Raw genomic sequence first — 13,148 nt, 5'->3', positions numbered from 1 at the left:
ATCAGATGGCATTAACATCAACTTCGGTCTTTTTTTAAACCCCCCCCTCCTCCCCAACCTCCTACTTCCCTATCACCTTTCCCAAGCTCTGTCTCTTTTCCCTCTGACCCCTTTCAGAGAACCAAAATCAATCCTCAGCTCTCCTCTAATCATATCCAATTAACACCTTTTGTTGGCCTGGACTCCTTCTCCAGCCAGCACTGTCTTCATTCTGAGCATTTATGTTCTTCACTTATTCCTTGAAGAAAGACTCAGGCCTGAAATTACAGCAATATATCTTTATCTCCTATGGATGTGGCAAGACTGACGGCATTCCTCCAGCATTTCTGTGCATCTGCAGACTTTTGTGTTTCACTCAAGAAAATGTTGTCTGGTAAGCACCTTTTCCCTCTGCATTTCTATTTCAGATTTCCATCATCCAGAATATTTTTTCTTTTGTAGAATTCCTGGATTTCATTTGTGCATTCTTTCTGAGTAATTGCTCAGAAAATATTTGGCACATCAAATATTGGAAAAATCAGACAGTGGTGAACATGCTTTAAAAAAAAGGAACCTATCTACTTTACCTTTATGCTATTATCGTTGGTGTATCTTACCTATCTTTGAGGCTGCAGTGTGCAGGAATTTCAATGCATCTGTATACGTATGTGACAATAAACTATTATACTCATCCAGTATTCTGAGATTTGCTGGACCTGAGTAATCCATTGTGCTTAAATGCAGACTCACCACCCCCCCCCACCCCCACCTCATATCATTTAGAATAATTAATTAATTAATTGATTAAGTCATGGAAAAATATCACCAATTAATTCTAGATTTAAACATTTAAATTGAGGAAGATTCAATGATAAGTAAAGCAATTGCAAGAAATGGTCTAAAGTGAACTGTTTTGGCATGCCACTTAGCTTAATATTTTGGTATCACACCTCCTTAATAAATAAACATTTTTCATTACAGTACGTTCAGCTGATTGTGAAACTGGTTGCCCTGAAATAGGTAAAAGGTTGGCAGCTTTGAATATGAGCAAATTTCAGTCTTTAAACCCTCTATTGTTATACTATTCCAGAAATTATTAAAAAGTTATTGATGTGTGTACAGGTTCAGGTAGACTACTCATATTTAAAGTACAGAAAAATCTAAAACACAATGCAGATAACCAAGTTTTTATTCATAGTTACATACAGATCTATAAAGTTCTGAATCAAACACCATGGGCAACTTATTCCTTTTCATTACTATCTATGTTTATGGATGATTCACAGCTTTGTTCGAACATTAACTGATTTAATAAATGAATTATTACCCAGTGGCAAAACAATAAACATTTCAGTATTATGACCCTGCTTTCAATTTTCCAAATTATTAATTTTAATAAATGAAATGAAAACATACAGGTATTGAAATTTTACCCAGGTTCTATATTAAGTGACAAATAATATTTATGATGTTTTTTTTTAAACTACTTTGTAGAAACACACGATTTTGTGCAATTTGGTAATGATCGAGTGAATTAAATGTGTTAAGACTGAAGTCAAATAGCAGTCAATAGGAAAGTACTTGGAAGACAGGGCAACCATTCAAACTGTGGTAATACTGTCATTTAGTGCAGTGTGGTATCAAAAACTGTACCATCAGTGGCAGGCCAAACATTCATTTCACTTCAGACCATTTCTTACAAATATTTGTCTCATCATAAGCTGAGTGAATAAGCAAAGTTCCCATATTACATATAACCAAAAAACATTTCAGGTGTCATACAAATGTACTTCCTGTCTTTCAGTCACAACTCTAGTTTTCTGACCTTCTCTGCAGCATAATACCTCTGTGAGCTTGCTTAAAATGGCTTCTTGAACCTAATATCCTCTCAGGTTCTTAACTAAAACTATTCCAATAAACCTGCTGCCAATAGTACAAAATTGTTCATAACTATTAGACCAGCATGAACAACATCAATCTAAAGTCCATTTAGATTGACCACTCTTCATTGACGTAAGCATGCACATGATCTGCTGTGTTTTAAGACAAGTGGGACAAACTTTCATTTGCAGCACAAGAAATACACCAAGAAATCAGGTGAGTCATTAAGCTTAGTTTTGGCTTGAATAAAAATTACAAACTCTGTATGCAAAGGTAACATAGAAAAACAAGGAAAGCATGCTTAAAAACTACATAAAAACATTAGTTCAGCCTCAGTATATTGGCATTCAAATTAAATTACCCTCTCCTGGTATGTGAAAACTTCATTTATTAAATGAATACAACACAAAAATCTACAGCGCAGCACAGGCCCTTCGGCCCATAGTGTTGTGATGATCTAATAATCTCCTCTAACAACTTTTGAAAGTCTGCACATGATCAATTTAAGATATCCTGAGTGCTGAAACTCAACTGTCCATTTCCCTCTACAGATGCTGTGTTCCTCCAGTAGCTTACCTTTTGCTCCAGATTCCAGAATCTGCAGTCTCTATCTCTTTATTAAACATGATTTGCCTTAAAAAAAATCTATGCAGGACTACAAATTCTCTCTTATCATTTATTTTTTATCCTGATATCATTTCTTATGATTTCCCTATCATTAGGATTAAATTGGCCTGGAGTTGCTTGGTTATCTAAAACACCCTTCTTGAACAATGATATAATAATTACAATTCTATGTTCCTTAGTCACCACTCGTATTTACAGTTTATGGTCAACACTCCTACAATTTCCATCAATTTATTTCCCTCAGCAAACTTAAGTGCATCCTAACTCAACTATATGCCCAGAGCAATGAAGCTTCAAATTACACAAAGGAAGTAAATCAAATATTAAAATATTGCAAAGCTTCCAATAATATCACTGACCAAATGTATTTTCAGATTATTGCCCAAACTTACCTTAACTGCTATTCATACTAACATGGAAAAATGTACATAGAACAAAAAAAGGTAGTGTTTGCTTCCCTGAAGCGAGGATGATAGAAGTCTGCACCCAAACATGATTCAAAGAAAGTAATTTTCTTTACACTTGCAAGTTTAAAAGAAACTCAGGAATATGGAGTAATATCTGGGTATAGTTAATTGGAATAAAAGCAAAATATTATCAGTTTCAGATGATGATTATACTGATTGTAAACAGATTACAAAGTTGCGATGGTCTAATAAAATTAAATAATTAGGGATAACAGTTGATGTAAATTATCAATCTTTATATAAATTAAATTATGTGCCGTTATTAAAAAAAGTGGAAAATTAAATAAGTGGAAAGATCTTCCTTTAACATTAATAGGCCGCGTGAATTGTATTAAGATGAATATTTTTCCATGTATTCAATATCTTTTTCAATCAATTCCATGTGTGCTTCCAAAGGCATTTTTTCAGGAATTGAATACTGTGGTGAGAAGATTTTTGTGGATGGGTAAATTTAGTTAGTGTAGCATTGCAGAAATTGACTTGGAAATATGCTTTAGGGGGACTTTAACTGCCTCATTTTCAGAATTATTATGAGGCTGCACAATTAAAATTTGTTAACAGGATGTTAGATGTTACTCAACCTCCTGGGCTGGGATAAAGTTGAATTGGCTTGCATTTCTGAATCACAAGTTCATCAATTTATATTTAAGTGGAATTGTTGTTTGTTACAGGGATATAATATGCAGTTTTAAAACATCTATTGGAGATTTGGTCTAAAAGAAATTGTGCTATAGGCTCCAGGGGTAAGATTATGGCCCAAACACCGTTACATCAAAATAAAGTGATTCCTTTCTCGATGAATAATCCGTATTTGAAGATTTGGATTCTAAGGGTATAAAGGTGATGGATGATTGTTTTGAAAATGAACAATTTCTTTCTTTTATTAGACAAGGAGAAGTTTGGGATACCATCTAATTCTCTATTTGTATATTATCAAGTGTGAGCTTTGATGACAGATAATTTTGGAAGAGAAATGATGTTACCTAAATTAACTAAGTTTGAGCTTTTGAGTTTAGACACATTAAGGGATTTATTTCAGATATTTATGCTCTGCTACAAGATAAGTTGAATAAACCAGATTTAAGTAAATCCAGACTTAAATGGGAAGATTTATTTTTTGATATATCTCAGAAAGAATGGAGGTTTTGTGTCAAGATAGTGTGTCTAAATTACTTAACGTAAGATATAGTCTAGTTAATTATAATTTTTTTTATATCAGTTATACTAGACTCCTAAGAAGTTAAAAAGGTATGGTTTTACTGATTCAGATTTATGTTTTAGATCTGCACTTCGTACTGGAACATTTGTACATGCAGTTTGGTCTTGAATTTACAATCATTTAGAAAAAAAATTTTTTTTGAAGAATTATTTAAGATTAAATTACCATTGGACCCATTAATTTTTTTTGTTGGGTCATACGGTATCTTTAGTTACTGGGTTGGACAAGTTTCAGATGGCATTTGTTCGTTTGGCATTTGCAGTAGTGCGGAAATATATTGCGATTACATGGAAAGACAATGTGGAACTAAATATAGCCTGCTGGCATAACGAGTTGAGATTTTGTATTTATATGGAGAAAAATCACATATAATTTGCCTGATAATTATTCTTTTTTTGTTCAGATGTGGTCACCTTATTTGAAATTTATGGGTTTGGAAATAACTTGTTTTAATTGTAAGTTTGACACATCACACAATGTATCTAATTAACTGATTGATATATGGGGTCCTTGAGGGGTGTGTTGTGGGTGGGGGATGGGAGGGTGGGTTTTGTTTATTTTATACATATATATATTCTAAAGTTATAAATAAAGTTTCAAACTCATTGGTCAAGGCATTGCTTCATTTGTTCACTGAACTTCACCCTGCCAAATACTGTTAAAATGAAACATATATTGCTTATAAAGATTGAAATCTCTGATTAATAGTGTTAAAAACACAATAGGACTTTCAATGACAATTTACATCCCTCAGTGATAAAAATAAACTACATAATTGACTGTGAAACAATGGAATACATTATACAAAAAGAACTAAATCTCTGACTAATAATGTTATAAACACAAAGACTTTCAAGAATAATTTACATACATCAGTGACAAAAATATACTACACAATTAACTCTGAAACAATGGAATACTTAGAATAACAAATTGTTCCTATACAATTCAGAAAACAATAAAAACTACGCAAGAGATCACAATACTTATTAACACTTCAACACTCAGTCAATTACACGTAATTGTATTCAGATCCTCTATCTGATTTCAGAAATTCCATATTTTACCTTACAGAGGACAAACATACCAAATTCGTTTGTAGCAAAGAACAAAGCAATCTTGAGGTCAGATTCTAACACGAGTTAGTTTCCATGACAGATTATGTATCAAACTCTGACAAGATAGCTAATCACATCACTGGCATAATTTATTCACCCATCTCATTTTCCACATTTTTAATCTCTAGAGTGAGAACTCAAAATCTTACATCAGAGATAAATTTCTTGAAAGTGTATCTGATGATATAAAATACCAAAATGCTGACAACAAAATTAAAAAAAATAGTTTAACTGTTTTTTAATTCAAGTGTTATACAGGATATTAGTTGGGACTACAGAAATTACACTGATCCCAAACTTTTGAGCTAGAAAAGATGATGTTAATTATCTACTGCTCAATTAAAATTCAAGCTTATTCATCTGACTGTACGTATGTAACCAGGCAATATAGTATTTCTCCCTACCACACATTTCCCACACAGCACATTAATCACATATCTCCAAACACGGACTCGAAAGGCCGACGTGGCCTGTTTCCGCTCTGTAAATGATTATATGATTATACATATCTATGTAAAATTATATATCTTTTAAAAAGTACATCTGCAATGTCCCATCATTTCAAAATGATCCCCAATTGTAGAACAAATATAAATAAATTTATTGGATTATCCAAAATATTTTAAATTTTCAACAGGGTGATTAAAAATACTCAAATGTTGAGTTGCAAGAATTCAATCTACAATTACTGTAGGACTTTCTTTTAATTAAAAACAGCTTCAGCTGATTCAATTCGACAATAAAGAAAAAATATCACGAGTCAAAACAGCCAATTTCAAATCCATCTTTTAGTTGTTATAGTCACACAGTGAAATGCTATGCAGAAATCGGAAAAGGTTGAGCCTTACCATCATTTGTATCTGGTATGATGAAAATCCGTGTACTTGGATGCATACCCAGTCTTCCCCCCATGGGCATGCTCAATGTGACATTAAAGGTCTCCTCATTTTCATGCAAGGAATCATCAATGATGACAACATGACACCACTTTTCAGTTTCATCCTTGTCAAAACGGATAATGCTCCTGTGATCTTCAGGTCGTGTGATATAATCAGAATAGGACAACACACTGGATGGAATAGTCCCAGTAGCAGTGCCTGCAAAAAAGGATCACCTTACACCATTTCACCAAACCAAAATGATCTAATAGTTAATTCTACGTCTCTCAATAAATGAATGCTTGAAAATTCAGTCTTGTTTGTCAAATTAAATCCTGATACAGTAAAAAAAAAACAGTATCCGGCACCCATGGGAATTGGAAGATGCCGGATAAGTGAATTTGCCAGTTGCTTGAGATTGTGCGCTGCCTGATTCGCAAACTAACTGCTAGGGGGCGCCATTGTTAAACGTTTGTATTTTTTACCTATTTATTTTCCGTGATATTTTGCCAGTTGTTGCTTGAATTCCTGACAACGGGGATTTTATAGTTCCATATATACTCATGTAAAAGTCAAATTTTGTAGTTTATTCTTTAATGTTAAATTTTATGGGGATGGCTATTACATGCATACTACTTTTGAGGGGTTGAAATTCACACTAGAATATCAAGAGCAAAAGTCCAAATGATCTCTAAACTAATAAAGAACAAAAATATAGGTACAATGAATTGAAGTAAGAATAGAGTCTGTGCATCAAAACACACATCCGACCATGGGGGAGTTGGGACTATGGTAAATATATGTATTGTCGGAGGCATCGGGAGTTCCAAACAGCGGCTGGCCGGGTCTGAGGTGCAAGCTCACAATGGAGGCATTGGGAGGTCAGAAGAGCGGGTGGCCTGGCTGATGCGTTAGAGGTGTTGAGAGCTCTGATGGACACGAGGCTGAGGCCAAGGCATGATTCCACATTGAAGGCGTTGGGAAGTCTGATGGGTCAGAGGCTGGGGCCATGGTGTGAGTTGACGACCGAGGCATCAGGAGCTCTGGCCTGCAGGTGGCCAGGGCTGAGGTGAGAGACTAGGGTAGACTTTTACATGAGACACAAGGAAAATTCCATATATTTTGGCCAAAAATAGGGGGTCAACTCTTACATGGTTTCAACTTTTACTCAAGTATATATATTAAGTGGACCCTATCTGACAAGAACATAATATGACATTTCAAATCAAATGGGTTATGGGTGTGAGGTAGGGAAGGTTAAAATTGTTTAGTAGGTTTACTTAGGCTGGCAAAACATTGTGGGCAGAAGGGCCTGTACTGTGTTTATTAATTTAATAAATATGATTATTTCTGTGGTTTAATTTGTGATTATGGAGTGCTGCATCAATTATTATAAGAATATAAGAAATAGGAGAATGGAATAAGTATTTTTGGAGATTTTTTTCTATTATTACTTTTATACCTTGCACACAGTAATGTCCTCTCTCAGGAGCAAGGTTCCGAATATTGCCTTCACAGCCACCATAAGAATTATTTTTGTACATAATACTGGTGCTAATCACAAAAGTATTGAATAGGAGATTACAATATTCATTGAATATTTAATTGGATTTATATGAATAACAATTGAAATACATCATGCACATGTGGTTAATATAATTTAGGAATTCAGACTGTTTGGATGAACTAACTTGCCTGGGTTGTCGGAAGAGTTATGATGACCAAAAAATGAGTGGGAAAAGTAAAATGCAATTAGAACTTAAGGTGGAACAGTAGGTTGGGTTAAACATTGCATAGATTGATGGGAGGGACAAAGTATAACTGTGAAATGTCAGGTGAGATGAAAGTAGGTAGGGAGATAGATAAATAGATAGATACGACTTTATTGTCATTGTGCCAAGTACAGATACAAAGCCAATGAAATGCAATTAGCATCTAACCAGAAGTAGAGAGAATAGTGCTATTTACAAGTAACTGCAAATAAAAGCAAGCGTTCTGCACAAACAAGTAGAAGAGTACTAGGGGTGCAATACTGCTCAGCGCTGTGTGATGCAAGGTTCAGCAGGGTCACAGCCTCAGGAAAGAAGCTCTTCCTGAGCCTGCTGGTTTGGGAGTGGAGGTTCTTGTAGTGCCTGCAGAATGGAAGGAGAGTAAAAAGTCCATAGTTATGGGGAGTCGCATCCTTGATAATGCTTTACGTCCTGTTCAGGCAACGTTTCTGATAGAAGTTCTCAATGATAGGTAATTGGTGCTGATAATCCACTGGGCAGTTTTCACCACCTGCTGGAGTACTTGACAGTTGCCATACCACACCAAGATGTTGCAGGTGAGTCTGCTCTCAATGGTACAGCGGTAAAATATCTATCAGTATCCTGGGACAGAGATGAGCTTTCTGCAGGAAATAAAGATGCTCTTGCACCTTTTTGATCAGGATGAAGGAGTTCAGAGTCCAGGTGAGATAATTGGAAATGTGGACACTAAGGAATTTGAAGGCTTGATACACGTTCCACTATAGCTCCGTACATACAAATAGGGCATGAGTGCTGATCCCAGCACACCTAAAGTTCACAATGATCTCCTTGGCCTTCTGGGTGTTAAGGGCCAGGTTGTTGTCGACACACCATGTGGCCAAGCACTGGACCTTGGCCCTGTAGGCTGTCTCATCATCCCCTCTGATCAGGCCAACTACTGTGATGTCGTCTGCGAACTTGATTATAGAGTTAGAACCATGCACAGGAAAGCAGTCATAGGTGAAAAGGGAATACAGAAGAGGGCTGTATTCAGTGCTCAGGGTGAGAATAGAGGGGAGGTTGTCCATCTTTGGGGTCAGTTAGTCAGTAAGTCCAATATCCAATTGCAGATGGATGAACTGATACCAAGCTAGTGAAGTTTGGTGATCAGCTTGGAGGAAATCACAGTACTGAATGCCAAACTAAAGCCAATGAACAGCATTCTGACATAAGAGTTGGGACTGTCCAAGTGGATCACGGCAGAATGAAGTGCCGTGGAAATGGCATCTTCAATCGACCTGTTGGTGTAATGGGCAAATTGATGAGAGTCCAGGATGGTGGGCAAACAGGATTTCAAATGCAATAGAACCAGTCTCTCAGAGCACTTTTCAATGATTGCGATGATACAACTGGATGGATGTCATTCAGGCTCATGGCAGTGGAATGCTTCGGTACTGGATGTCAGGGTTTGATTTACAGAGAAAAGCTGAGCAGCCTGGGGCTTTTTTCTCTGGAGCGTAGAAGATGGAGGGGGGGGGATTTGATGGAGGTGTTCAAGATTTTAAAAGGGACAGAGAGAGTCAACATGGATAGGCTTTTTCAATTAAGAGTGGGGGATATTCAAACCAGAGGCCATGGTTTGAGATTGCAGGGGGATAATTATAAGGGGAACATGAGGGGAAATTTCTTCACGCAAAGGGTGGTTGGGATGTGGAATAAGCTTCTGGCAGAGGTGGTTGAAGCAAGGACGTTATTTACATTTAAGGAAAGACTGGATAATTACATGGAGGGGAGAGGATTGGAGGGGTATGGACCAGGTGCTGGCCAGTGGGACTAAGAGGGTGGGGATTTGTTCCGGTATGGACTAGTAGGGCCAAACTGACCTGTTCTGTGCTGTATATGGTTATATGGCACAATGGTGGCAATCTTGAAGCTTGTGCAGACAATTGCCTGGGCCAGGATCAGAATGAAAATGCCCATGAAGACCTTGGCCAAATGACCCAGTCTCAGAGCACACAGCCAAGTATACCATCCGGACCAGTTGCCTTCCGTACATTTACCCTACTCAGGGTGGTGCAAAAATCTGAGGTAGAAAGTAAGAGAGGTAGTTCACCAGGTGCAAGATCCGCTTTGAGGGTGACCTCCTTGAACCCTCGATTAAAGCAAGTGTAGAAGTAGTTAAGCTCCTTGCAAAGGGAAGCACAGCTGGAAGGGGGCATAGTACTAGGTGGTTTAAAATCTGTAATGATCTGTATGTCATGTTACGTGCCCGGGGGGTCTGAGGAGTTGAAATGTCTCTTTGTTTATGTTTAGCCTGAGAGAGTCCCCTTCTCAGGTTGGCCCTGGCTCAGCTCTAAGTTCTCCAGTATCCAAATCTGAAGCAAGAGGAGAACTTCACTGTTCATCCATTGTTTCAGATTAGTGAAAATTTTTATTTGTTTTTGTGGTGTCACTCTATCTACACACATGTTAATGTACTCGAGGACAGAGTTAGTATACAAGGCAATATTAATCTGAGAGTCTGTGATTGCATGGGCAGCAAGCACATTGTGTGCTGGAATTGTTGCTGAAGGACAGAGTCAGCACCCTCAAGCCAGATCTTAACAGTCTTCATTGTGGGTTTTACATGTTTAATGACTGGACTATACTTGAGAAACAGAAGCAATAAAAGATGGTCGGATTCTCCCAGGCAGGGGAGGATAGTGGCTTTGTAAACAACAGCCACATTTGTGTAGACATGATCTAATGTTTTATTTCCCCTTGTGGTGCATGATACATTTGGTAAAATCTTGGAAGCATGGTACATAGATTGCAATGATTAAATATCAAATGGAAGCAAATCACAAGATTCAAGCCTGAAATGTTGGTTCTGTCTCTTTACCTTTGCCACCTAAAGGAGACTGACCTGCTGAGCTTCTCCAGCATTTTGTGTTCATACTACAAATACCAAATGGATATGGAGAAAGAAGGGGAGTTTTGCTACAGACTTTGTCTGAACAGTGAATTTGAAAAAAAATTATGATGGAAAAAAGTTGGGCTTTCCTCTACCAGTGCTTAGAGCTTCACCTTGAAATTTAAATTTACATTGAACATTTAGACATGCAGCACTGTGACAGGACCTTTCAGCCCACAAGCCCATGCCACCAATTATATCCAAATGACCTACATCCTGATATGTCTTGATGGTGGGAGGAAACCAGAGCACCCAGACGTAACCCAAGCAGACATGGGAAGAACATACAAATTCCTTAAAAACAGCAAGGGATTTGAACCCTGGCACTGGAACAACGTTGCACTAATTCCTAAGTCCTATGTTTCACTGTTCAGTGTCTAGAGCCCACATTATGCTGTTTGTAAAAAAACTAAGCCTTTTTAAAAATTCACTAATACAGTAGAATGCTTCTCATAGCCCTTGTCTTCTCTTTATGGAGGGGGTAAATGTCCACGTCAGCTGCAGGCTCGTTTGTGACTGACAAGTCCGACGCGAGACAGGCAGACACGGTTGCAGGGGAAAATTGGTTGGTTGGGGTTGGGTGTTGGGTTTTTCCTCCTTTGTCTTTTGTAAGTGAGGTGGGCTCTGCGGTCTTCTTCAAAGGAGGTTGCTGCCCGCCGAACTGTGAGGCGCCAAGATGTACGGTTTGAGGCGATATCAGCCCACTGGCGGTGGTCAATGTGGCAGGCACCAAGAGATTTCTTTAGGCAGTCCTTGTAATGCACAGTAATTTACATATATTTTTTAAGTGGTGCTCTTTTCTAAGTTCTCCTCCAGGCAATAATCAATGTATTTTTGGGTCTCCACAAAACTGAAGTGCAACAATTGTGATCATTTATTTTTGACCAAAGAACATACATTTAAAAAAAAATAATCATGCATTACAAACATCTGATAACTAGATCAGTTGTAGTAAATTATCCTCTTACCTTGTTGAGTGAAACATATAACCATCAGCTCCTGACTTGCATCTCCGGTTCTTTTCACAGGGATCAACAATTCTCCAACATCTTCATCAATGGCATAGGAGGATTGGGGGATGAAGACAGTTGACTCTGGAGAGAAGAATATAGATGTTGTGAAGGGGAATGGGGGATGAAGACAGTTGACTCTGGAGAGAAGAATATAGATGTTGTGAAGGGGAATGGGGGATGAAGACAGTTGACTCTGGAGAGAAGAATATAGATGTTGTGAAGGGGAAACAACATTGAATGGATATGATTAAATTGCTCTGGCATATTACTAAGTGCAAAATATGAATACTGAACTGGATTACAGTAAAGCTCTTATAATTAGGAACCCTGAGGATTTCATAGCAAAAGTGTGTTGCTGAAGGAACTCAGCATGTCAGGCCTAATACACAAATGTGCTGGAGAAACTCCACAGATCAAGCAGCATTCATAGGAAATCAAAGGAGAAACAATATTTAAATATATAACCGACACAGGGGCTGAGCCCAAAATGTTAGTTACGCATTAATTCCTATAGATGCTGCGTGACCTGCTGAGATCTCCAACTATTTGTACATTGCACTTGAACCCAGCATTTGCAGATTTTCTTGTTTAACTCTCAGCAGGTCAGCACCAATGAGTCTCTCCAGCAGCTTGTTTCTATTTGCACATCTGCAATCTTCTGTGTCTCAACACTCTGGATTTCAGAGGTGTTGGACTGACAGCTTTTCCAGATTATGATGTGTTATTTGTTTCTGCACTCCAAACCCCTTTGAATTCAACCTTTTGAAGATATTACACAACCGGGCAATAAATTTATCAGTGAACCTTGAAATTAAAGGGAGCATGGGAAACAAGGCCTGAGGAATTTAAAGAAAACTTGGGAATGGGACTCCGGTGAATTTGAAAGGAGCCCGGGAAATAGGATCTGGCAAGTTTAAAGGCAGCTTGCCAGAAGGAGCCCCTTGTAAAGTTAAGGAGAGTGCAGTAATTAAGGACCCAGTGTGTCTAAAAGGACTACTGGAAACAACACTCAGGCAGGTTTAAAGAAAGCATGTGAATATGGACCCAGTAAATTTACACGGAGCATGAGATATGAGCTCTGTAGAATTTTAAAGGCAGCTAGAAATAACGCTCAGGTGGTTTAAAGGGAACACAGGAAACAACTCCCAGTGAGTCAGATGCAGGATCTTTAGAATTTCTGAACAATGGGATAGGTGATTATCAAATTGCATTGTGTTTGTAATTGGATAACATTCTGCCGTTCTGTGGAATTTCATTCTTATCTAAAAAAAATTATTGGTGCA

General features: G+C 37.6%; 1 protein-coding gene across 4 annotated transcripts in view; it reads right to left on the bottom strand.

Annotated features, from left to right (window-relative positions):
• The window catches only part of LOC138739501 (FRAS1-related extracellular matrix protein 2-like), a 255,570-nt gene that overhangs the window by 145,115 nt on the left and 97,307 nt on the right, over nucleotides 1-13,148 (bottom strand). For all 4 annotated transcript variants that reach the window (XR_011342293.1, XR_011342294.1, XM_069891716.1 and 1 more), the window contains exons 5-6: nucleotides 11,821-11,946; nucleotides 6,140-6,388 (exon numbers count right to left, since the gene is read on the bottom strand). Coding sequence is in view for 2 of the 4 variants with exons in the window: in XM_069891716.1 (XP_069747817.1) it covers nucleotides 6,140-6,388; nucleotides 11,821-11,946 (375 nt within the window). In the remaining 2 variants the exon portion in view is untranslated. The remainder of the gene's footprint in view (nucleotides 1-6,139; nucleotides 6,389-11,820; nucleotides 11,947-13,148) is intronic.

Source organism: Narcine bancroftii, chromosome 7 (genome assembly GCF_036971445.1).
Source record: "Narcine bancroftii isolate sNarBan1 chromosome 7, sNarBan1.hap1, whole genome shotgun sequence".
Taxonomy (NCBI): Eukaryota; Metazoa; Chordata; class Chondrichthyes; order Torpediniformes; family Narcinidae; genus Narcine; species Narcine bancroftii.
The sequence above is the reverse complement of the archived record's forward strand: the minus strand, read 5'-3'. Positions and strand labels throughout refer to the sequence as shown.